Source organism: Triticum aestivum, chromosome 4A (assembly GCF_018294505.1).
Source record: "Triticum aestivum cultivar Chinese Spring chromosome 4A, IWGSC CS RefSeq v2.1, whole genome shotgun sequence".
In the NCBI taxonomy this organism is placed as follows: domain Eukaryota; kingdom Viridiplantae; phylum Streptophyta; class Magnoliopsida; order Poales; family Poaceae; genus Triticum; species Triticum aestivum.
The window spans coordinates 677,415,107-677,442,487 of NC_057803.1; the positions used below are offsets into that span (position 1 = coordinate 677,415,107).

General features: G+C 40.8%; 1 protein-coding gene across 1 annotated transcript; it reads left to right on the forward strand.

The window, feature by feature from the left end:
* The first annotated feature begins 24,105 nt into the window (after nt 1-24,105).
* On the forward strand, nt 24,106-26,790 carry LOC123088071 (cysteine synthase). The gene is made up of 7 exons (XM_044510224.1): nt 24,106-24,377; nt 24,471-24,598; nt 24,931-25,133; nt 25,299-25,424; nt 25,504-25,662; nt 26,100-26,293; nt 26,382-26,790. Exons 1-7 carry the CDS (start codon nt 24,267-24,269, stop codon nt 26,505-26,507), a joined length of 1,047 nt encoding a protein of 348 aa, XP_044366159.1. The 5' UTR covers nt 24,106-24,266; the 3' UTR covers nt 26,508-26,790.
* The last annotated feature ends 591 nt before the right edge of the window (nt 26,791-27,381 follow it).

The window sequence follows — 27,381 nt, forward strand, 5'->3', positions numbered from 1 at the left end:
CGAAAAATGACTTCCCATATATAATTCTTTATCTCCGGACCATTCCGGAACTCCTCGTGACGTCCAGGATCTCATCCGGAACTCCGAACAACTTTCGGTTTTCTGCATGCTAATATCTTTACAACCCTAGCATCACCGAACCTTAAGTGTGTAGACCCTACGGGTTCGGGAGACATGTAGACATGACCGAGATGGCTCTTTGGTCAATAACCAACAGCGGGATCTGGATACCCATGTTGGCTCCCACATGCTCCTCGATGATCTCATCGGATGAACCACAATGTTGAGGATTTAAGCAACCCCGTATACAATTCCCTTCGTCGATTGGTACGTTACTTGCCCGAGATTCGATCGTCGGTATCCCAATACCTCGTTCAATCTCGTTACCGGCAAGTCACTTTACTCGTACCGTAATGCATTATCCCATGACCAAACACTTGGTCACTTTGAGCTCATTATGATGATGCATTACCAAGTGGGCCCAGAGATACCTCTCCGTCATACGGAGTGACAAATCACAGTCTCGATCCGTGTCAACCCAACAGACACTTTCGGAGATACCTGTAGTGCACCTTTATAGTCACCCAGTTACGTTGTGACGTTTGGTACACCCAAAGCAGTCCTACGGTATCCGAGAGTTACACGATCTCATGGTCTAAGGAAAAGATACTTGACATTGGAAAAGCTCTAGCAAACGAACTACACGATCTTGTGATATGCTTAGGATTGGGTCTTGTCCATCACATCATTCTCCTAATGATGTGATCCCGTTATCAATGACATCCAATGTCCATAGTCAGGAAACCATGACTATCTGTTGATCAACGAGCTAGTCAACTAGAGGCTCACTAGGGACATGTTGTGGTCTATGTATTCACACGTGTATTACGATTTCCGGATAATACAATTATAGCATGAATAAAAGACAATTATCATGAACAAGGAAATATAATAATAATCCTTTTATTATTGCCTCTAGGGCATATTTCTAACATTGGGGATGTTCATATCCCCGTTGAGGTAACTTAGTGTTATTTGAAATTTCTCCGGTTCCGTGTTATTCGGAATGAGTTTGTTAACAAGACTTGATCAACCTTGTTAGTGGATTCATTTTGATGATCATTAGTTGGATGAAACTAGAAGGCACAACCTTCTGTACCCTCTGTTTACTTTCTGTTATTTAGAATAAATAAAGCAAAAATAGTATTATCTATCTGTTTTCTGAATTATTCGTGCAATAAAAAAATGTCCCGAAAATAAAAGTGCCCCAAATGCCCTGCAAATTTAGTATGATTTTTTATGGAATATTTGAGGATTTTAGGCACTGAAAACACTGCAGGGGGGCAAGCACCTAGCCACAAGGGTGGAGGGCGCGCACACACCCCCTGGGCGCGCCCCCAGTCTCGTGGGCCCATGGTGGCCCCCTCCACTTAATCCTGCACCCACACACTCCATCTTCTTCCCAAAAAATCCCCATCCAGCTCAAGCATGAGTTCTAGCTCATTTTGCTGCGATTTTCGATCACCTTGCTCAAAGCTCCATTCACAAAACTGCTTTGGGAGATTGTTGCTTGGCATGTGACTCCTCCATTGCTCCAATTAGTTTTTGTTCTAGTGCTTTATTCATTGCAAATTTTTGCTGCATAGGTGACCCTGTTCTTGAGCTTGCATGTCAAATTTATGAGGTCTCAAGTAATTCTAATGTATGATATAGGCTCTAGGCACTTGCAGGAGTAGTTGCTACCAATCTTGTTTAGTTTTATTCACTTTTATTTTGAAGTTACAAAAAATTTCAGAAATTTTCAAAAAATGTTAAGGAGATTTTCTGAAAATTTCTGAAATTTTCGTGCCAAACTTTTATTATTATCCTAAGAAGTCACGTGCATCAGTATCATTTCATTTATATGATGAATTCAAGGAAATGTCTTTACGTAATTTTTACACAGTATGTAGAATACCCTTTGAGGGCAGATTAGATGAACCACGTCGTAAGGATGTGGATGGCTTTGTTAACACCATTACTGTAGGGGATCCAAAGAAGGGTTCCGATGCGAGAATCTCTAGCATACACTTTCCTGTTTTACGCTACTTTGCCTTATTTGCTAGTCGATGCTTAATTGGTCGTGAAAATAGTGGAAACTTCAGTGTACCTAATATTATTATTCTATTCCATGCCTTGTTTGGTGATAATAGTTTTAGTATGGGTGCCGTTATTGCTAAACGGCTAAGCCTGAACCGTACAAAGGGCCCCATCTTTGGAGGTATCTATGCTGCACGTCTTGCTAAACATTTTGAGATACCTATTAGGCACCATGAGAAAGAGGAGACAATATTGCCTCCTTACCTTTTAGATTACAGGAGCATGGTAGCACATGAGTTTATTGTTCACAATGATGATAAGATGCTCTTCTATAACTTGAGATTTAATAAGAAACACAATGAGACTATTATCCTGCCTGCGCCTCTGTTGTTTGATTTGACTGCAGTTAATTATCTTGTCTCGCCAGAAGCGGTGTACGCTCATCGAGGACAAGCATCCGCTCCAGAGCCTGAGCCGGAGCCTCCACTGGACCCTTATCATTCATCATCTCACCAGTGGGATCCGGAGGAGATGGCCAGCCAGTGGTATCCTGATTACACCCCTCAGTATACCGGGGAGAGTAGCCGCGGTCCTTGGCAATAAACCAACTTAGGCCAAAAGCCTAAGCTTGGGGGAGTACGTATTTCTCACCGACCTTACACTCATGTTCACACACTATTCTAGTCGTCGGTGCTCATACTCTTTCATTGTATTATCCATGCTAGTTTAATTTTCTTTTTCTAGCTTTCTTCTTGTGTGTTTGATAAACCTTAAGAAAATCCAAAAAAATAGTTAGTTTAATTTCCATGCTTGTAGTAGTAATTAAATTGAAAACCCAAAAAGATGTCTCGTTCTTCTTCTTACTTGTTGGGAGCTTTCCCGTGTAAATAGTTTTCTTTTCTTTTCTTTCCTTTGGGGGTCAAGAGTAGAAGACCATATTGAAAATGTTTAGTGGCTCTCACATGCATGATTGTTTATTTAACTTAGAGCCCATATTACTTTGTCTTCTCTCTTGAGTTGAATGCTTGCAGATTCCAGCTTAGTCCAATGCACGTGCACTATTATTATTATACACATCGTTAGGTCGTGCAAGTGAAAGGTAATAATGACGATATATGATGGACTGATTGAGATGAGAAAAGCTGGTATGAACTCAACCTCTTTTGTTTTTGTAAATATGATGAGTTCATCGTTCTTGATTCAACTTATTATGAAGTAAACATATTTGCAATGACATTTAGAGATTATAGTTGTTTGTGCCATGCTTAATTAGCTATGAGTTATAATGGTTTACCTTGCGTGCCAACATGCTATTAAAATGATTATGATGTGGTATGATGGGATGGTATCCTCCTTTGAATGAATTGAGTGACTCAACTTGGCACATGTTCACGCATGTAATTGAAAACAAATCAACATAGCCTTCATGATATTTATATTCATGGTAGATTATATCCTACTGATGCTTGTACTCGGTGTAAATTAATTTTAATGCATGTTCATGACTCTTGTCGCTCTCTCAGTTGGTTGCTTCCCAGTCTTTTGCTAGCCTTCACCTGTACCAAGCGGGAATACTGCTTGTGCATCCAAACTCCATAAACCCCAAAGTTGTTCCATATGAGTCCACCATACCTTCCTATATGCGGTATCTACCTGTCGTTCCAAGTAAATTTGTATGTGCCAAACTCCAAACCTTCAAATGAAATTCTGTTTTGTATGCTCGAGCAGCTCATGTTTCAACTAGGGTTGTCTGTATCTTCCATGCTAGGTGGGTTATTCTTAAGAGAAGTGGACTCCGCTCCTCATTCACGAGAAAATGGAGGTAACTGGGATGCCCAGTCCCATGATCAAAAAGATCAAATAAAATCAATATAATCAAACAAAACTCACCCAGGGCTGTTGTTAGTTGGAGGCACTCGTTGTTTCGAGCAAGCCATGGATTGATGCTTGTTGGTGGTGGGGGAGTATAAACTTTTACCATTCTGTTTGGGAACCGCCTATAATGTATATAGTATGGAAGATATCGCCATCTCATAGTTGTTGCGTTGACAGTGAAAGCATGCCGCTCAAAATGTTATTCATCTCTATTTTAAAATTGAGCTTTGGCACCTCTACAAATCCCTGCTTCCCTCTGCGAAGGGCCTATCTATTTACTTTTATGTTGAGTCATCACCTTCTTATTAAAAAGCACCCGCTGGAGAGCACACTCTCATTTGCGTTCATTACTATTAGTTTATATTGGGTATGACTTGACAGGATCTCTTTTACCATGAATTACAATGTTTAGTCAGTCCTTGGTCTTTAAAGGTGCTCTGCATTTATGTTTTGCGGTCTCAGAAAGGGCTAGCGAGATACCATCTTGTTATATCATATTATGATTATTTTGAGAAAGTGTTGTCATCTGAGTTTTATTATTATTGCTCGCTAACTGATTATGCCATTGATATGAGTAAACATGAGACCTAAGTGTTATTGTGAGAATGGTTAGTTCATAATCTTTGCTGAAAACTTGAATGCTGGCTTTACATATTTACAATAACAAGAGCAAATAGAGTTTGTAAAAGTTTTTCTTTATCACTTTCAGTTTATTAACTGAATTGCTTGAGGACAAGCAAAGGTTTAAGCTTGGGAGAGTTGATACGTCTCCAACGTATCTACTTTTCCAAACACTTTTGCCCTTGTTTTGGACTCTAACTTGCATGATTTGAATGAAACCAACCCGGACTGACGCTGTTTTTAGCAGAACTGCCATGGTGTTGTTTATTGTGCAGAAAACTAAAGTTCTCGGAATGACCTGAAAATCCACGGAGATAACTTTTGGAAAATATAAAAAATACTGGCGAAAGAATCAAGGCCAGGGGACCCACACCCTGTCCACGAGGGTGGGGGCGCGCCCCCCTTGGGCGCCCCCCCTGTATCGTGGGCCGACCTCAACTCCAACTCCATATATTTCATTTCGCGGAGAAAAAATCAGAGAGAAAGTTTCATCACGTTTTACGATACGGAGCCGCCGCCAAGCCCTAATCTCTCTCGGGAGGGCTGATCTGGAGTCTGTTCGGGGCTCTGAAGAGGGGGATTCGTCGCCGTCGTCATCATCAACCATCCTCCATCACAAATTTCATGATGCTCACCGCCATGCGTGAGTAATTCCATCATAGGCTTGCTGGACGGTGATGGGTTTGATGAGATTTACCATGTAATCAAGTTAGTTTTGTTAGGGTTTGATCCCTAGTATCCACTATGTTCTGAGATTGATGTTGCTATGACTTTGCTATGCTTAATGCTTGTCACTAGGGCCCGAGTGCCATGATTACAGATCTGAACATATTATGTTTTCATGAATATATGTAAGTTCTTGATCCTATCTTGCAAGTCTATAGTCAATTATTATGTGTTATGATCCGACAACCCCGAAGTGACAATAAGAGGATACTTCTCGGTGATGACCATAGTTTGAGGAGTTCATGTATTCACTATGTGCTAATGCTTTGTTCCGGTTCTCTATTAAAAGGAGGCCTTAATATCCCTTAGTTTCCACTAGGACCCCGCTGCCACGGGAGGGTAGGACAAAAGATCTCATGCAAGTTCTTTTCCATAAGCACGTATGACTATATTCAGAATACATGCCTACATTACATTGATGAACTGGAGCTAGTTCTGTGTCACCCTACGTTATAGCTATTATGATGAATCGCATCCGACATAATTATCCATCACTGATCCAATGCCTACGAGCTTTTCACATCTTGTGCTTCGTTTATTTACTTTTTCGTTGCTACTGTTACATCTACTACAAAACTGCTATCTTTACTTTTGCCACTGTTACCATTACTATCATACTACTTTGCTCTGAAATACTTTGCTGCTGATACTAAGTTATCCAGGTGTGGTTGAATTGACAACTCAACTGCTAATACTTAAGAATATTCTTTGGCTCCCCTTGTATCGAAACAATAAATTTTGGTTGAATACTCTATCCTCGAAAGCTGTTGCGATCCCCTACACTTGTGGGTTATCAGCACTGCACACGGATAAAATATCAACTTGTGTGTCCTAGGGTGCCCCTGCCCCCGTATATAAAGGAGCAAGGGGGAGGGCGGCCATCCCTCCTTGGGCGCGCCCCACAAGGGGAGTCCTACTAGGACTACTAGTCCTAGTAGGATTCCACCAAGAGGGAGAGAGGGGGAAGGAAGGAGAGGGAGAGGGAGAAGGAAAGGGGGGCGCCGCCCCCTTCCCTAGTCCAATTTGAACCCAAGGGGGAGGGGGCATGCGGCTTGCCCTGGCCGCCCCTCTCTCTCTCTCCACCAAGGCCCATGTGGCCCATTAGTTCCCCTAGGGGGTTCCGATAACCCTCTGGCACTCCGGTTTTATCCGGAACACTTCCGGTGTCCGAATATAGCAGTCCAATATATCAATATTTATGTCTTGACCATTTCGAGACTCCTCGTCATGTTCGTGATCTCATCCGGGACTCTGAACAAATTTCGGTCATCAAAACACATAACTCATAATACAAATCGTCATCAAACGTTAGGCGTGCGGACCCTACGGGTTCGAGAACTATGTAGACATGACCGAGACACATCTCCGGTCAATAATCAATAGCGGAACCTGGATGCTCATATTGGCTCCTACATATTCTATGAAGATCTTAATCGGTCAAACCGCATAACAACATATGTTTGTTCCCTTTGTCATCGGTATGTTACTTGCCCGAGATTCTATCGTCGGTATCATCATACCTAGTTCAATCTCGTTACGGGTAAGTCTCTTTACTCATTCCGTAAAACTTCATCCCGCAACTAACTCATTAGTTACAATTCTAGCAAGGCTTATATTGATGAGCATTACTGAGAGGGCCTAGAGATACCTCTCCCAAACATTGAGTGACAAATATAAATCTCGATCTATGCCAACCCAACAAACACCTTTGGAGACACCTATAGAGCACCTTTATAATCACCCTTCCACATTGTGACGTTTGGTAGCACACAAAGTGTTCCTCCGGTACAGGAGTTGCATAATCTCATAGTCTGAGGAACATGTATAAGTCATGAAGAAAGCAGTAGCAATGAAACTGTAATGATCATAATGCTAAGCTAACGGATGGGTCATGTCCATCACATCATTCTCCTAATGATATGATCCCGTTCATCAAATGACAACACATATCTATGGTTAGGAAACATAACCATCTTTGATTAACGAGCAAATCAAGTAGATGCATACTAGGGACAATATGTTTTTTCTATGTATTCACACATGTACTAAGTTTCCGGTTAATACAATTCTAGCATGAATAATAAACATTTATCATGAAATAAGGAAATACATAATAACTTTATTATTGCCTCTAGGGCATATTTCCTTCAGTCTCCCACTTGCACTAGAGTCAGTAATCTAGATTACATAGTAATGATTCTAACACCCATGGAGCTTTGGTACTGATCATGTTTTGCTCGTGGAAGAGGCTTAGTCAACGAGTCTGCAACATTCAGATCTGTATGTATCTTGCAAATCTCTATGTCCCCTTCCGACACTTGATGACAGATGGAATTGAAGCGTCTCTTGATGTGCTTGGTTCTCTTGTGAAATCTGGATTCCTTTGCCAAGGCAATTGCACCAGTATTGTCACAAAAGATTTTCATTGGACCTGATGCACTAGGTATGACACCTAGATCGGATATGAACTCCTTCATCCAAATTCCCTCATTTGCTTCTTCTGAAGCAGCAATGTACTCCGCTTCACACGTAGATCCCGCCACGACGCTCTGCTTGGAACTGCACCAACTGACAGCCCTCCAATCAATAAAATACGTATATGGTTTGCGACTTAGAGTCATCCGGATCAGTGTCAAAGCTTGCATCGACATAACCGTTTATGACGAGCTCTTTTTCACCCACATAAACAATAAACATACCCTTAGTCCTTTTTAGGTATTTCAGGATGTTCTTGACCGTTGTCCAGTGCTCCACTCCGAGATTACTTTGATACCTCCCTACTATGCTTATAGCAAGGCCCACATCAGGTTTGGTACACAGCATTGCATACATGATAGAACCTATGGCTGAAGCATAGGGAATGACTTTCATTTTCTCTCTATCTTCTATAGTGTCGGGCATTGAGTCTGACTCAACTTCACACCTTGTAACACATGCAAGAACCCTTTCTTTGACTGATCCATTTTGAACTTCTTCAAAACTTTATCAAGGTATGTGTTTTGTGAAAGTCTAGTTAAGCGTCTTAATCTATCTCTATAGATCTTGATGCCCAATATGTAAACAGCTTCACCGAGGTCTTTCATGGAAAAACTCTTATTCAGGTATCCCTTTATGCTATCCTGAAATTCTATATTGTTTCCAATCAACAATATGTCATCCACATATAATATTAGAAATGCTACAAAGCTCCAATTCACTTTCTTGTAAATACATGCTTCTCCAAAAGTCTGTATAAAACCATATGCTTTGATCACACTATCAAAGTGTTTATTCCAACTCCGAGAGGCTTGCACCAGTCCATAAATGGATTGCTGGAGCTTGCACACTTTGTTAGCATCCTTTGGATCGACAAAACCTTCTGGTTGCATCATATACAACTCTTCTTCCAGAAATCCATTTAGGAATGTAGTTTTGACATCCATCTGCCAAATTTCATAATCATAAAATACAGCAATTGCTAACATGATTCGGACAGACTTAAGCATCGCTACAGGTGAGAAAGTCTCATTGTAGTCAAGTCCTTGAACTTGTCGAAAACCTTTCGCAACAAGTCGAGCTTTGTAGACATTAACATTACCGTCTGCGTCGGTCTTCTTCTTGAAGATCCATTTATTTTCTATGGCTTGCCGATCATCGAGAAAGTCCACCAAAGTCCACACTTTGTTCTCATACATGGATCCCATCTCAGATTTCATGGCCTGAAGCCATTTCATAGAATTTGGGCTCATCATCGCTTCCTCAAAGCTCGTAGGTTCACCATGGTCTAGTAACATGACTTCCAGAACATGATTACCGTACCACTCTAGTGCGGATCTTACCCTGGAAGACCTACGAGGTTTGGTAGCAACTTGATCTGAAGTTTCATGATCATCATCACTAACTTCCTCACTAATTGGTGTAGGAATCACTGGAATTGATTTCTGTGATGAACTACTTTTGAATAAGGGAGAAGGTACAATTACCTCATCAAGTTCTACTTTCCTCTCACTCACTTCTTTCGAGAGAAAATCCTTCTCTAGAAAGGATCCATTCTTAGCAACAAATATCTTGCCTTCGGATCTGTGATAGAAGGTGTACCCAACAATTTTCTTTGGGTATCCTATGAAGACGTACTTTTCCGATTTGGGTTCGAGCTTATCAGGTTGAAGCTTTTTCACGTAAGCATCGCAGCCCCAAACTTTAAGAGATGACAACTTTGGTTTCTTGCCAAACAACAGTTCATAAGGCGTCGTCTCAACGGATTTTGATGGTGCCCTATTTAAAGTGAATGCATACGTATCTAAAGCATAACCCCAAAACGATAGCGGTAAATCAGTAAGAGACATCATAGATCGCACCATATCCAATAAAGTACGATTACGACTTTCGGACACACCATTTTGCTGTGGTGTTCCAGGTGGCGTTAGTTGTGAAACTATCCCATGTTGTTTCAAATGAAGACCAAACTCGTAACTCAAATATTCTCCTCCACGATAAGATCATAGAAATTTTATTTTCTTGTTATGATGATTTTCCACTTCACTCTGAAATTCTTTGAACTTTTCAAATGTTTCAGACTTATGTTTCATCAAGTAAATATAACCATATCTGCTCAAATCATCTGTGAAGGTAAGAAAATAACAATACCCACCACGAGCCTCAACACTCATTGGACCACATACATCAGTATGTATTATTGCCAAATGCCAATAAGTCATTACCTCGTTCCATTGTTCCAGAGAACGGAGTTTTAGTCATCTTGCCCATGAGGCACGGTTCGCAAGCACCAAGTGATTCCAAAAGTCCATCAGCATGGAGTTTCTTCATGCACTTTACACCGATATGACCCAAACGGCAGTGCCACAAATAAGTTGCACTATCATTATCAACTTTTCATCTTTTGGCTTCAATATTATGAATATGTGTATCATCACTATCGAGATTCAACAAAAATAGACCACTCATCAAGGGTGCATGACCATCAAAGATATTACTCATATAAATAGAACAACCATTATTCTCTGATTTGAATGAATAACCGTCTCGCATCAAACAAGATCTAGATATAATGTTCATGCTCAACGCTGGCACCAAATAACAATTATTCAGGTCTAAAACTAATCCCGGTGGTAGATGTAGAGGTAGCGTGTTGACGGTGATCACATTGACCTTGGAACCATTTCCCACGCGCATCGTCACCTCGTCCTTAGACAATCTTCATTTAATCCGTAGCCCCTATTTCAAATTGCAAATATGAGCAATAGAACCAGTATCAAATACCCAGGCGCTACTATGAGCATTAGTAAGGTATGCATTAATAACATGTATATCAAATATACCTTTCACTTTGCCATCCTTCTTAACCGCCAAATACTTGGGGCAGTTCTGCTTCCAGTGACCAGTCCCTTTGCAGTAGAAGCACTCAGTTTCAGGCTTAGGTCCAGACTTGGGTTTCTTCTCTCGAGCAGCAATTTTCTTGCTGTTCTTCTTGAAGTTCCCCTTCTTTCCTTTGCCCTTTTTCTTGAAACTAGTGGTTGCTACGTCTTGAGCTTGCGTTGGTTTTCCTTGAAGAGGAAAGGGTGATGCAGCAATAGTAGCGTAATTATTTCCCTTAGTTTTTGAGAACCAAGGTATCAATCCAGTAGGAGGCTCCTCAAAAGTCCCATGCACCTACACAAACAAACAAAGAACTCGCAACTAACGCAATAAAGGGGTTGTCAATCCCTTCACGGCCACTTGCGAAAGTGAGATCTGATAGAGATAGTATGGTAAGATAAATATATTTTTGGTATTTTTATAATATAGATTGGAAAAGTAAAGATGCAAATAAAAGTAGATTGAAAGCTTATATGATAAAAGATAGACCCGGGGGCCATAGGTTTCACTTGTGGCTTCTCTCAAGATAGCATAAGTATTATGGTGGGTGAACAAATTACTGTCGAGCAATTGATAAAAAAGCGAATAATTATGAGATTATCTAGGCATGATCATGTGTATAGGCATCACGTCTGCGACAAGTAGACTGACTCCTGCCTGCATCTACTACTATTACTCCACACATCGACTGCTATCTAGCATGCATCTAGAGTATTAAGTTCATAAAGAACAGAGTAACGCATTAAGAAAGATGACATGATGTAGAGGGATAAACTCATGCAATATGATATAAACCCCATATTTTTATCCTCAACGGCAACAATACAATACGTGCCTTGCTGCCCCTGCTGTCACTGGGAAAGGACACCGCAAGATTGAACCCAAAGCTAAGCACTTCTCCCATTGCAAGAAAGATCAATCTAGTAGGCCAAACCAAACTGATAATTCGAAGAGACTTGCAAAGATAACTTAATCACACATAAAAGAATTTAGAGGAGATTCAAATATTTCTCATAGATAAACTTGATCATAAACCAACAATCATCGGATCTCTATAAACACACCGTAAAAAGAGTTACATCGAATAGATCTCCAAGAAGATCGAGGAGAACATGGTATTGAGATCCAAAAAGAGAGAAGAAGCCATCTAGCTAATAACTATGGACCCGAAGGTCTGTGGTAAACTACTCACAACTCATCAGAAGGGCTATGGTGTTGATGTAGAAGCCCTCCATGATCGATTCCCCCTCCGGCGGAGCGCCGGCGAAGGCTCCAAGATGGGATCTCGCAGATACAGAAGGTTACGTCGGTGGAAATAGTTTTTTGTGGGCTCCTCTGATGTTTTCGGTGTACGTGGGTATATATAGGAGGAAGAAGTAGGTTGGTGGCTGCCCGAGGGGCCCATGAGATAGGGAGCGCGCCCTGTAGGGGTGGGCGCGCCCTCCACCCCCGTGGCCGCCTCGACTGCTTCTTGAATTGCACTCCAAGTCCTCTGGATCACGTTTGTTCCAAAAATCATGCTCCCGAAGGTTTCATTCCGTTTGGACTCCATTTGATATTCATTTTCTTCGAAACACTGAAATAGGCAAAAAAACAGCAATACGGGTTGGGCCTCCGGTTAGTAGGTTAGTCCCAAAAATGATATAAATGTGTAAAGTAAAGCCCATAAACATCCAAAACGGGTAATATAATAGCATGGAACAATCAAAAATTATAGATATGTTGGAGACGTATCAAGCATCCCCAAGCTTAATTCATGCTCGTCCTCGAGTAGGTAAATGATAAAAACAGAATTTTTGATGTGGAATGCTACCTAGCATAATTCTCAATGTAATTTTCTTTATTGTGGCATGATTGTTCAGATCCAAATGATTCAAGATAAAAGCTTATAAAACATACAAATAATAATACTTCGAAGCATACTAACAAATAATCATGCCTATCAAAATAGCATAGCCAAAGAAAGCTTATCCCTACAAAATCATATAGTTAGGCCATGCTTCATTTTCATTACACAAAATACTCCCATCATGCACAACCCCGGTTTCAGCCAAGCAATTGGTTCATACTTTTTAACGCGCTTCAGCTTTTTCAACTCTTACGCAATACATGAGCGCAAGCCATGGACATAGCACTATGGTGGTATACGGTGGTGGTTGAAAGGACAAAAAGGGAGAAGATAGTCTCACATCAACTAGGCGTATCAACGGGCTATGGAGATGCCCATCAATAGATATCAATGTGAGTGAGTAGGGATTGCCATGCAACGGATGCACTAGAGCTATAAATATATGAAAGCTCAACAAAAGAAACTAAGTGGGTGTGCATCCAACTTGCTTGCTCACGAAGACCTAGGGCATTTTGAGGAAGCCCATCATTGGAATATACAAGCCAAGTTCTATAATGAAAAACTCCCACTTAGTATATGAAAGTGACAACATAGGAGACTCTCTATCATCAAGATCATGGTGCTACTTTGAAACACAAGTGTGGTAAAAAGGATAGTAGCATTGTCCCTTCTCTCTTTTTCTCTCATTATTTTTTCTTTTCTCTTTTTTTTCTTTCCCCCTTTTTTTCTTTTCTTTGTCCTTTCTTTTTTTTTCTTTTTGGCCTTTGTCTTTTTTTATTTTTTTTACAAAGTCTGAAGACTCATCCCGACTTGTGGGGGAATTATAGTCTCCATCATCCTTTCCTCACTGGGACAATACTCTAGTAATGAAGATCATCACACTTTTATTTACTTACAACTCAAGAATTACAACTCAAAACTAGAACAAGATATGACTCTATATGAATGCCTTTGGCGGTGTACCGGGATATGCAATGAATCAAGAGCGACATGTATGAAAATTATGAAGGTGGCTTTGCCACAAATACGATGTCAACTACATGATCATGCAAAGAGCAATATGACAATGATGGTGCGTGTCATAATAACAGAATGGTGGAAAGTTGCATGGCAATATATCTCAGAATGGCTATGCAAATGACATAATAGGTAGGTATGGTGGCTGTTTTGAGGAAGGTAAATAATGGGTGCATGATACCGGTGAAAGTTGCGCAGTATAATAGAGGCTAGCAAAGTGGAAGGGTGAGTGTGCATATATCCATGGACTCACATTAGTCATAAAGAACTCATATACTTATTGCAAAAGTTTACTTGCCCTCGAAGCAAAGTACTACTATGCATTCTCCTAGGGAAAGGGTTGATAGGAGTTAGCCATCGCGTGATCCCGACCTCCACTCATAAGGAAGGCAATCAAAAGAGCACCTCATGCAATAAATTTGTCACACAACTTTTACCATACGTGCATGCTACGGGACTTGCCAACTTCAACACAAGTATTTCTCAATTTCACAATTATCCACTAGCATGGCTCTAATATTACCACCTTTATATCTCAAAACAATTATCAAGCATCAAACTGATCCTAGTGTTTAATGCACTTCCTATGATAGTTTTTATTATACCCAACTTGGATGCTCATCATTCTAGGACCAAATTCATAACCATAGCAATTACCATGCTGTTCTAAGAGACTCTCAAAATAATATAAGTGAAGCATGAGAGACTAATAATTTCTACAAAATTAAGCCACCGCCGTGCTCTAAAAGATATAAGTGAAGCACTAGAGCAAATACTATCTAGCTCAAAAGATATAAGTGAATCACATAGAGTATTCTAGTAAATTCTAATGTAGTGGGCTTCTCCCAAAAGGTGTGTACAGAAAGGATAATTGTGGTAAACTAAAAAGCAAATACTAATATCATACAAGACGCTCCAAGCAAAACACATATCATGTGGCGAATAAAAATATAGCTCCAAGTAAAGTTACCAATGAATGAAGACGAAAGAGGGGATGCCTTCCGGGGGCATCCCCAAGCTTAGGCTTTTGGCTATTCTTGAATATCTTGGGGTGCCATGGGCATACCCAATCTTAGGCTTTTGCCACTCCTTATTCCATAGTCCATCAAATCTTTACCCAAAACTTGAAAACTTCACAACACAAAACTCAACAGGAAATCTCATAAGCTCCGTTAGTGAAAGAAAGCAAAACCACCACATAAGGTACTGTAATGAACTCATTCTTTATTTATATTGGTGTTAAATCTACTGTATTCCAAGTTCTCTATGGTTCATACCACTTAATACTAGCCATAGATGCATCAAAATAAGCAAACAACACACGAAAAACAGAATCTGTCAAAAACAGAACAGTCTGTAGCAATCGGTAACCCACGAATACTTCTGGAACTCTAAAAATCCTACCAAAATATTAAGTCCTGTACAATTTGTCTATTGATCTACAGGAAAAATAATCAACGCAAAAGCACGTTTCTGTGATTTAACAAAACTAATTTTGTGCTTGCAAAGTTTCTGTTTTTCAGCAGAATCAAATTAACTATCACCATAGGTTATCCTATAGGTTCTACTTGGCACAAACATTAATTAAAACATAAAAAAACATATAAACCTAAGGTAGATGAAAAATTTATTACTAAATAGAAACAAAAACAAAAAACATAAATAAAATTGGGTTGCCTCCCAACTAGCGCTATCGTTTAACGCCTCTAGCTAGGCATAAAAGCAAGGATAGATCTAAGTAGTGCCATCTTTGCAACTCAATTCATAAGTAGCTCGCATGATAGATTCATAAGGTAATTTAAATTTCTTTCTTGGAAAGTGCTCCATGCCTTTCCTTAATGGAAATTGGAATCTAATATTCCCTTCTTTCATATCAATAATCGCGCCAATCGTTCTAAGGAAAGGTCTACCAAGAATAATAGGGCAAGAAAGATTGCAATCTATATCAAGAACGATAAAATCTACGGGCACCAAATTTCTATTTGCAACAATGATAACATCATTGATCCTTCCCATTGACTTTTTATTGGTGGAATCCGCAAGGTGCAAATTTAAAGAGCAATCATCAAGATCATGGAAACCTAGAATATCACATAAAGTTTTCGTAATCGTGGAAACACTAGCACCCAAATCACATAAAGCATAACACTCATGATCTTTAATTTTAATCTTTATAGTAGGTTCCCACTCATCATTAAGTTTTCTAGGTATAGAAACTTCCAAATTAAGTTTTTCATCAAAAGATTGCATCAAGGCATCAACAATATGTTTGGTAAAAGCTTTATTTTGACTATAAGCATGAGGAGAATTCACAATGGATTGCAACAAGGAAATACAACCTTCTAAAGAACAATTATCATAATCAAATTCCTTTAAATCCAAGATAGTGGGTTCAATGCTATTTAAAGTCTTGACCTCTCCAATCCCACTTTTACCAAATTTAGCATCAAGATCTAAAAACTCTGAATCATTGGGACGCCTTTTAACTAAAGTTGACTCATCTCCAGTCCCATTATTATTAAGATTCATATTTAAAAACAAAGATATAATAGGGGACACATAATAACTTTAAGATCTTCATCATTATTTTCATGGAAACTAGAAGAACACGCCTTTACAAAGCAATCTTTCTTAGCACGCAATCTAGCGGTTCTTTCTTTGCACTCATCAATGGACACTCTCATTGCTTTAAGAGACTCATTGATATCATGCTTAGGAGAAGTAGATCTAAGTTTCAAAGAATCAACATCAAGCGAGAGTATATCAACGTTCCTAGCCAAATCATCAACTTTGACCAATTTTTCTTCAAGCAAGGCATTAAAATTCTTTTGAGAGATCATAAATTCTTTCACACTATTCTCAGAATAAGATGGCATCTTATTAAAATTACCATAAGAATTATTGTAGGAATTTCCATAATTATTAGAGGAATTACTAGGGAACAGTCTAGGATTAAAGTTTCCTCTATAAGCATTGTTTCCGAAACTATTCCTACCAAAAAAATTCACATCCATAGATTTATTATTATTCTCAATCAAAGTAGACAAAAGCATATCATTGGGATCAATAGAAGCACTCTTAGTAGCAAACAATTTCATAAGTTCATCCATCTTTCCACTCAAAACATTAATTTCTTCTATAGGATGCACTTTTTTACTAGTAGATCTTTCGGTGTGCCATTGAGAATAATTAGCCATAATATTATCAAGGAGTTTTGTAGCATCTCCTAAAGTGATTTCCATAAACATGCCTCCCGCGGCCGAATCTAAAAGATTTCTAGAAGCAAAATTCAATCTGGCATAATTTTTTCGTATGATCATCCATAAATTCAAACCATGAGTAGGGCAATTGCGAATCATCAATTTCATTCTTTCCCAAGATTGGGCAACATGCTCATGATCAAGTTGTTTAAAATTCATAATATCGTTCCTAAGAGTGATGATCTTAGTGGGAGGAAAATATTTAGAGATAAAAGCATCTTTGCACTTGTTCCAAGAATCAATACTATTTTTAGGCAAAGACGAAAACCAAAGTTTAGCACGATCTCTAAGTGAAAACGGAAATAACTTCAATTTAATATCATTATCCGTATCTTTCTTCTTTTGCATATCACACAAATCAACAAAGTTGTTTAGATGGGTAGCGGCATCTTCACTACGAAGGCCGGTGAATTGATCTTTCATAACAAGATTCAGCAAAGCCGTATTGATTTCACAAGACTCAACATCATTAAGAGGAGCAATCAGAGTACTAAGGAAATCATTATTATTGGTATTGGAGAAATCACACAATTTGGTATTATGTTGCGCCATCGCGACAAGTAATCCAACACGCAAGTAAACAAAAAAAGGCAAGCGAAAGAGGGAGATGAGATTGGGAAAGAGAGGGAGAATAAAACGGCAAGGGTGAAGTGGGGGAGAGTAAAACGAGAGGTAAATGGCAAATAATGTAAATGCAAGGGAGATGAGTTTGTGATAGGTACTTGGTATGTCTTGACTTGAGCGAAGACCTTCCCGGCAACGACGCTAGAAGTCCTTCTTGCTACGTCTTGAGCTTGCGTTGGTTTTCCTTGAAGAGGAAAGGGTGATGCAGCAATAGTAGCGTATGTATTTCCCTCAGTTATTGAGAACCAAGGTATCAATCCAGTAGGAGGCTCCTCAAAAGTCCCACGCACCTACACAAACAAACAAAGAACTCGCAACCAACGGAATAAAGGGGTTGTCAATCCCTTCACGGCCACTTGCAAAGGTGAGATCTGATAGAGATAGTATGATAAGATAAATATATTTTTGGTATTTTTGTAATATAGATTGGAAAAGTAAAGATGCAAATAAAAGTAGATTGAAAGCTTATATGATAAAAGATAGACCCGGGGTCCATAGGTTTCACTAGTGGCTTCTCTCAAGATAGCATAAGTATTACGGTGGGTGAACAAATTACTGTCGAGCAATTGATAAAAAAGTGAATAATTATGAGATTATCTAGGCATGATCATGTATATAGGCATCATGTCCGGGACAAGTAGACCGACTCCTGCCTGCATCTACTACTATTACTCCACACATCGGCGGCTATCCAGCATGCATCTAGAGTATTAAGTTCATAAAGAACAGAGTAACACATTAAGAAAGATGACATGATGTAGAGGGATAAACTCATGCAATATGATATAAAGCCCATCTTTTTATCCTCGATGGCAACAATACAATACGTGCCTTGCTGCCCCTGCTGTCACTGGGAAAGGACACCGCAAGATTGAAACCAAAGCTAAGCACTTCTCCCATTGCAAGAAAGATCAATCTAGTAGGCCAAACCAAACTGATAATTCGAAGAGACTTGCAAAGATAACTTAATCACGCATAAAAGAATTTAGAGGAGATTCAAGTACTTCTCATATATAAACTTGATCATAAACCCACAATTCATCGGATCTCGACAAACACACCGTAAAAAGAGTTACAACGAATAGATCTCCAAGAAGATCGAGGAGAACATGGTATTGAGATCCAAAAAGAGAGAAGAAGCCATCTAGCTAATAACTATGGACCCGAAGGTCTGTGGTAAACTACTCACAACACATCGGAAGGGCTATGGTGTTGATGTAGAAGCCCTCCATGGTCAATTCCCCCTCGGACAGAGTACCGGAGAAGGCTCCAAGATGGGATCTCGCGAATACAGAAGGTTACGGCGGTGGAAATAGTTTTTCGTGGGCTCCTCTGATGTTTTCAGGGTACATGGGTATATATAGGAGGAAGAAGTAGGTCAGTAGCCGCCCGAGGGGCCCACGAGATAGGGGGCGCACCCTCCACCCTCGTGGCCGCCTCGACTGCTTCTTGACTTGCACTCCAAGTCCCCTGGATCACGTTTGTTCCAAAAATCATGCCCCCGAAGGTTTCATTTCGTTTGGACTCCGTTTGATATTCCTTTTCTTCGAAACACTGAAATAGGCAAAAAAACAGCAATACGGGTTGGGCCTCTGGTTAGTAGGTTAGTCCCAAAAATGATATAAATGTGTAAAGTAAAGCCCATAAACACCCAAAACGGATAGTATAATAGCATGGAACAATCAAAAATTATAGATACGTTGGAGACGTATCAGTGGTCGTGTTGACTATCAACACTTGATGCTCCTTCTTGATTTCTACCTCCGCAGCCTTTAGCATTGCGAAGAGCTCGAGAATAGTCTTGTTTATCCCTTGCATATTATAGTTCATCACGAAGCCTTTATAGCTTGGTGGCAGTGATTGAAGAACTCTGTCAATGACACTATCATTGGGAAGATTAACTCCTAGCTGAGTCAAGTGGTTATGGTACCCAGACATTCTAAGTATGTGTTCACTGACAGAACTATTCTCCTTCATTTTGTAGTTGTAGAATTGGAGACTTCATATCTCTCAACTCGGGCATTTGCTTGGAATATTAACTTCAACTCTTGGAACATCTCATATGCTCCATGACGTTCAAAACATCTCTGAAGTCTCGATTCTAAGCCATAGAGCTTGGCACACTGAACTATCGAGTAGTCATCAACACGCGTCTGCCAGGCATTCACAATGTCTGCAGTTGCTGGCGCGGGTGGTACACCTAACGGTGCTTCTAGGACGTAATTCTTCTGTGCAGCAATGAGGATAATCCTGAAGTTATGGACCCAGTCCGTGTAGTTGCTGCCATCATCTTTCAACTTAGCTTTCTCTAGGAACACATTAAAATTCAAAGGAACGGTAGCACGGGCCATTGATCTACAATAACATAGACATGCAAAATAACTATCAGGACTAAGTTCATGATAAATTAAAGTTCAATTAATCATATTACTTAAGAACTCCCACTTAGATAGACATCCCTCTAGTCATCTAAATGATCACGTGATCCAAATCAACTAAACCATGTCCGATCATCATGTAAGATGGAGTAGTTTTCAATGGTGAACATCACTATGTTGATCATATCTACTATATGATTCACGTTCGACCTTTTGGTCTCAGTGTTCCGAGGCCATATCTGCACATGCTAGGCTCGTCAAGTTTAACCCGAGTATTCCGCGTGTGCAAAACTAGCTTGCACCTGTTGTATGTGAATGTAGAGCTTATCACACCCGATCATCACATGGTGTCTTGGCACGACGAACTGTAGCAACGATGCATACTCAGGGAGAACACTTGTACCTTGAAATTTAGTAAGGGATCATCTTATAATGCTACCGCCGTACTAAGCAAAATAAGATGCATAAAAGATAAACATCACATGCAATCAAAATATGTGACATGATATGGCCACCATCATCTTGTGCGCATGATCTCCAACACCGAAGCATCGTCATGATCTCCATCGTCACCGGGGCAACACCTTGATCTCCATCGTTGCATAGTTGTCGTCTCGCCAACTATTGTTACTACGACTATCGCTACCGCTTAGTGATAAAGTAAAATAATTACATGGCGATTGCATTGCATATAGTAAAGCGACAACCATATGGCTCCTGCCAGTTGTCAATAACTTTGTTACAAAACATGATCATCTCATACAACAATTTATATCACATCATGCCTCGACCATATCACATCACAGCAAGCCCTCCAAAAACAAGTTAGACGTCCTCTAGTTTGTTGTTGCAAGTTTTACGTGGCTGCTACGAGCTTCTAGCAAGAACAGTTCTTACCTACGCATCAAAAGCACAATGATTTTTTGTCAGATGTGTTGTTTTAACCTTCAACAAGGACCGGCCATAGTTAAACTCGATTCAACTAAAGTTGGAGAAACAGACACCCTCCAGCCACCTTTGTGCAAAAGCACGTCGATAGAACCAGTCTAATGAACGCGGTCATGTAATGTCGGTCCGGACCTCTTCATCCAACAATACCGCCGAATCAAAGTAAGACGTTGGTGGTAAGCAGTATGACTATTATCGCCCATAACTCTTTGTGTTCTACTCGTGCATATAACATCTACGCATAGACCTGGCTCGGATGCCACTGTTGGGGAACGTAGTAATTTCAAAAAAAATCCTACGATCACGCAAGATCTATCTAGGTGATGCATAGCAACGAGAGGGGAGAGTATGTCCACATACCCTCATAGACCGAAATTGGAAGCGTTAGTTAATGCGGTTGATCTAGTCGAACGTCTTCGCGATCCAACCGATCCAAGTACCGAACGTATGGCACATCCGCGTTCAGCACACGTTCAGCTTGATGACATCCCTCGTACTCTTGATCCAGTTGAGGCCGAGGGAGAGTTTCATCAGCACGACGGCGTGGCAACGGTGGTGATGAAGTTACCGGCGCAGGGTTTCGCCTAAGCACTACGACGATATGATCGAGGTGTGTAACTGTGGATGGGGGCACCGCACATGGCTAAAATATCAACTTGGGTGTCCTAGGGTGCCCCTGCCCCCGTATATAAAGGAGCAAGGGGGAGGCCAGCCGACCCTCCTAGGCGCGCCCAACAAGGGGAGTCCTACTTGGACTACTAGTCCTAGTAGGATTCCACCAAGAGGGAGAGAGGGGGAAGGAAGGAGAGGGAGATGGAGAAGGAAAGGGGGGCGCCGCCCCCCTTCCCTAGTCCAATTTGGACCCAAGGGGGAGGGGGCGCGCGGATTGCCCTGGCCGCCCCTCTCTCTCTCTCTCTCTCCGCCAAGGCCCATGTGGCCCATTAGTTCCCCTGGCACTCCGGTTTTATCCGAAACTTCTCCGAAACACTTCCGGTGTCTGAATATAGCAGTCCAATATATCAATCTTTATGTCTTGACCATTTCGAGACTCCTCATCATGTTCGTGATCTCATCCGAGACTCCAAACAAACTTCGGTCATCAAAACACATAACTCATAATACAAATCGTCATCGAACGTTAAGCATGCGGACCCTACGGGTTCGAGAACTATGTAGACATGACCGAGACACATCTTCGGTCAATAATCAATAGCGGAACCTGGATGCTCATATTGGCTCCTACATATTCTACGAAGATCTTTATCGGTCAAACCGCATAACAACATATGTTTGTTCCCTTTGTCATCGGTATGTTACTTGCCCGAGATTCTATCATCGGTATCATCATACCTAGTTCAATCTCGTTACAGGAAAGTCTCTTTACTCGTTCCGTAATACTTCATCCCGCAACTAACTCATTAGTTACAATGCTAGCAAGGCTTATATTGATGAGCATTACCGAGAGGGCCCAGAGATACCTCTCCCAAACACGGAGTGACAAATCCAAATCTCGATTTATGCCAACCCAACAAACACCTTTGGAGACACCTATAGAGCACCTTTATAATCACCCTTTCACGTTGTGACGTTTGGTAGCACACAAAGTGTTCCTCCGGTATTCGGAAGTTGCATAATCTCATAGTCTGAGGAACATGTATAAGTCATGAAGAAAGCAGTAGCAATGAAACTGTAATGATCATAATGCTAAGCTAACGGATGGGTCATGTCCATCACATCATTCTCCTAATGATGTGATCCCGTTTATCAAATGACAACACATGTCTATGGTTGGGAAACATAACCATCTTTGATTAACGAGCTAGTCAAGTAGAGGCATACTAGGGACAATATGTTTTTGTCTATGTATTCACACATGTACTAAGTTTCTGGTTAATACAATTCTAGCATGAATAATAAATATTTATCATGAAATAAGGAAATAAATAATAACTTTATTATTGCCTCTAGGGCATATTTCCTTCAATACAACCTTTAGATTTTCGAATACTGTTGCATATGTTTGTTGCCGACATTTGAAAGTACATGAATGTATTATGAAATGGAATGCAAGTATGCAACTATGAGACGAATGTGGATGTGTATAACACATATCATTAATGTGTGATGTATGTTTGCTGTGAATTGATTTGGAATGCAGGATGGCTACAAAATAAGAGTTAACTTTTAGCCTGGAAAGATCAATACATGTGATTTTTGAAGAAGAAATTGCTTTCGACACTCAAGTATTGGAGGCGGTTCCGCAGCAAACCGTCTATAATACTTAAGCATTTGCGTTGTTTTCCCCTATAAACCGTTGTGCCGAGTAAATTATTCCAAGTTTTCGAACCACCTCAATGCTAAAGGTTTACATTGTTGCTCTATTATGTACCAGTGACGATGCAGTGTCCAAAAACATGCAATGTGTTTAAATACAAATCTTCAATATTGCCACTTCTTTAATTACTTCTATAATATTCCGCAAAAGGGAAACACTTGTATAATAGTTGGCTGATACCTCCGATAGTAACAAAGCCGCACATGTGGGAGTGGAAAGATGGAAAGGAGGGGGGGGGGGTCTTTTTGCCCCACTATGGAGATTACTGTGCACGATATGTGGAAGAACCATGACACCAATTTCATCGCGGTCACCACCGGCGAATTCTTGGTCGTCATCTTTGTCGAGGCTGGATAGGGTCCCTCGGAGAAGACTACGGTTGCATCCTCGCATTTTCTTATCACGTCAAAGATAATTTGACGAGGCTGGTCTATCACTTTCGTAGCAACGGTTGATTGCATAACATGAATAAAACAGCTCATGTGCATGGACTAGCGGTTAATAAAACCAATTTTCCAAGAACGTTGGTGGGACACCCGCTAAAAAATAGTATCCACTCCTTTCAAATATGTGAAGCCCTTGGATTTAAATTCAAATTTGATCACAAATTTGACTAAGAAAATACGAGTTATCTGATGAGCAGAATTTTACGGTATATGTTGCATTATATGTGTCAGCTCATGACCAACGCATCAACGTGCAAAGTTGTGCCCGACATAAAAATTATGAACTATTGGACAAGCCAAAGAAAAACATAGACGAAACTATTATCTATTTTGAGAAGTTTTTGAAATGACACACCAGATTTCAAACTGCAACTTTTCACCTAAGTTAAATTAATTATAGGAGGATCTAGCATGTTTTAAGGGTTGTATAAGTTTATATTTGAAGTTAGCTTTCATACGCAAAAGTGATTTAACATTTATTACCGCGCGAGGCTCTACAAGTTTGCTCATGCTATAGGATGTGACTCGTAAATTAATCATTCATTTTAAGGTGCTTGTAGTACAATTACTCCTCGTTTGCTCCACGCAAAAAGTCACGTTCTTGATTAAACTAACAGCCATGGGTGGGAGCTGGGGCGCGCAGCCACAAGCTCCAAAAAGACAAATAGCAATTTGACAACTTGCAGCGCAGATTCATCAGCCGTCGCTGCGCTAGCTGCCCCGCCTCTCCTCCGCCGAGAAGAGCATCCATCCATGGCGCCGGGGGCGGAGGAGGCGGAGGGGGCTGGCCGGAGAGGGGTCCCTTCCCTGCTCGCCGGCGGCGGAACCGGGCAGGAGGAGCACATCGCCTCCGACGTCACCCAGGCAAACCTCTCCCTCCTCTCGGAGCAGATTCACAGAGATTGAGTTGCATTGGGATTTAGGGGAGGCTCATGTGGAGCGGTTGGTTTGGTTCAGCTGATAGGGTGGACGCCGCTGATCGAGCTGAAGCGGATCGCCGGGAAGGAGGGGGTGGGTGCCCGCATCGTCGGCAAGATCGAGGCCTACCAGCCCCTCTGCTCCGTCAAGGACCGCAGTGCTCTCAGGTACTGTTGACTCGTTTTGATTAGGTTCGTTTCTTTTCACAAATCTTGGGATGGGATTAGATTGGAGAGCTAGTTTTGTTGGTGCTGGTTGGGCAAATGAGGTGGATGATACTGTTGAACTGAACCACTAACCTTCAGTAAGCCACCCTTCCTACTGTTTACAGTTGCCTAGAACACCAAAACATCTGTAAGAAGAATTTTTTTTACAAGAAAATAGTAACTTCAGCTTCTGATCAGGTACATAGTCTTGCTGTTGTCAGAACACTAAAACATATGGTAAGTATTGGAATTATATGAACTTATGATGTGTCTGCTTCTTATGTTTACTTCAGAATGATAGAAGACGCCGAAGAGAAAGGGCTGATTTCACCTGGGGTCACGACTCTAGTCGAGCCGACAAGCGGTAATTTGGGGCTAGGACTGGTGCTCATTGCTCTGAGCAAAGGGTACAGGTTTGTCGCGGTGATGCCGGGCCAGTACTCGCTGGATAAGCAGATCTTGTTGAGATACATGGGTGCTGAGCTGTTCATAACCGGTAAGATTAAGATAGATAGTAGCATCTTACTTTATTCCTGTCTAAAAAAACAGAATCTTACTTGCTTGCTTAGTTCTGATTTGCCTTGCATAGAGTTGCTTACAATGGCCAATTGCTATGATTTGTATTGGTGACTTGCTCCATTTGGTGTGAGTAAATTGGCAGATCCGGCACTTGGGTTTCCGGGGCAAGTCGAAAAGGTCGAACAGCTTAAGAAAGAATTGCCCAATGTACATGTTCTTGATCAGTTCTCGAATCCAGCAAACCCCGAGGCACACATCCGATGGACTGGTACTGTCTCAAGATGACTTGCACTTGATGTTCACAAGGAACAGACCGTGTAACTTTTAAAGACATGCCCAATTTTCAGGACCCGAGATTTGGAAGGATACTGCTGGGAAGGTGGATATATTTGTTGCAGGTTCAGGCTCAGGGGGCACGGTATCAGGTGTTGGGAAGTATTTGAAGACGCAAAATCCAAATGTGAAGATCATTTGTGTAGAACCTGCAGAGAGCCCAGTTATTTCAGGTAAAATCATCAACAAAGGACTACTTGCCCCATATCCCTTGGAAATCATCAGTAATGACTATTAGGACCAGATAAATATTTTATAGTGTTTCTATGCTTCAAAGAATCAAACTACCAGAACGCTGTGAAAATAATAATTTGGCATCTAATCTTTGCCACAAAATGAAGTATTTCTCCCTTCACAGTTGTAACTCTGCTTGTTGTTTACTTGTCAGTCCATTAGTTTCACTCACCATCTTTTTTCAGAGAAATGGCAATAAATCATGCTTCGTCTTATCTATATGATTGGAACCTGTGGTGGTCCAGATAATTATATGGCTCCATGTTTGCTTCAGATTGTGTGGTGCCAGTTACTAAAATCACCCGAACAACACCAAAATAGTACGTTGAGTGACACTGACACTGACACTATTGCCTTGCTTGTTGTCATTGTTCAGGTGGGGAGCGAGGTAAACATGAAATCCAGGGAATAGGACCAGGATTCTTGCCTGAAATCTTGGACACCTTGGTCATCGACGAAGTGCTTACCGTGACCACCGAGGAAGCAATGGTGAACGCAAGGAGGTTGGCAATGGAAGAGGGCCTGCTTGTGGGCATATCTTCTGGGGCAAACTTGGCGGCTTGTCTGAAGGTTCTTACATAACCGAGAACCAGTCTGGGGAAAACTTTCTTTGAGTTATCTTAAGATTTCACTTCCTGATCTTTAGTAACCCTTTTAGGTCGCCGCGAGAGAAGAGAACAAGGGGAAGATGATTGTGACCATGTTCCCGAGCGGGGGCGAGAGATACATGAACTCGGACCTCTTTGCAGCTGTAAGAGAGGAGTGTATCGCCATGACCTTTTGACCACACATGCTACAAATTCAGAAGAGTTGTATGTAAAAGGTAGATGTAGCGGTTTACTGTATTGTGTTGCACGACCTTTCTATGGAGCTCATCAACAGACGATCTTGCTATGGAGTTTATCTACAAGGGATCATGAATTGTTGTTAGTCATTGAATGCATGTATTACCAGATCATCTGATGCCACAACGGCACCAAAACAGAACATCTATTTTGTGAATTTAGTGCACCACTTGGTTCTTGGTGTATGCAGAAATTTGTTTTTTGTTTTTTTAGAAAATTGAATATAAGAGTGACATCAGCATGCATGTGCATATAGAAAGGAGGGAAGGAAGTGTCCGGCACTATTCCTAGAAATAGAGGACCCCAATACGCAGGGCACGTCATATTTTTAGGGCTCCCAGCGAACACCCTCAAAGCCGTCGGGTCGAATGGATGGCAATTTTTCTGTGCAACGTGGCAATTTTTCTATGTCCCCCAATTCAGAAACTGTTCACTAACTGAAGCAAAATGAATAATTTGCTCTTCTTAGTTCCTTCTTTCAGCAGTAACAGAAGAACATCTATTATATAATCCATACATATTTGTGTTTGAAGAAACATAGATGCTCTGATTTATTTTTCAAAATTGGCATGTTCTAGCGAATAAAAGATAGAATCGTTGCTAATAGAGTGGTACTTTCAGCGGGTCGAGTTTTACATACAAATTAGATAGATCATAACAAAAAAGGTAGATAGCATGCACATGTGGAGAAATGGGCATAGACCCAAACAACTAACACATGTGCTTCCAGCCGTCCATGTCATGCTTCCTCAAACCACCTTATTTGACTTGTTTCCCATATTTTTCAGTTATCAATGCAATCTTATTCTTTGT

Bases quoted from the DNA above. Each gene is read 5' to 3' on its own strand.
- LOC123088071 (XM_044510224.1), top strand. From the start codon at position 24,267: ATGGCGCCGGGGGCGGAGGAGGCGGAGGGGGCTGGCCGGAGAGGGGTC. The intron at 24,378-24,470 runs GCAAACCTCTCC...GGTTTGGTTCAG, and splicing joins TCGCCTCCGACGTCACCCAG to CTGATAGGGTGGACGCCGCT. The intron at 24,599-24,930 runs GTACTGTTGACT...TGTTTACTTCAG, and splicing joins AAGGACCGCAGTGCTCTCAG to AATGATAGAAGACGCCGAAG.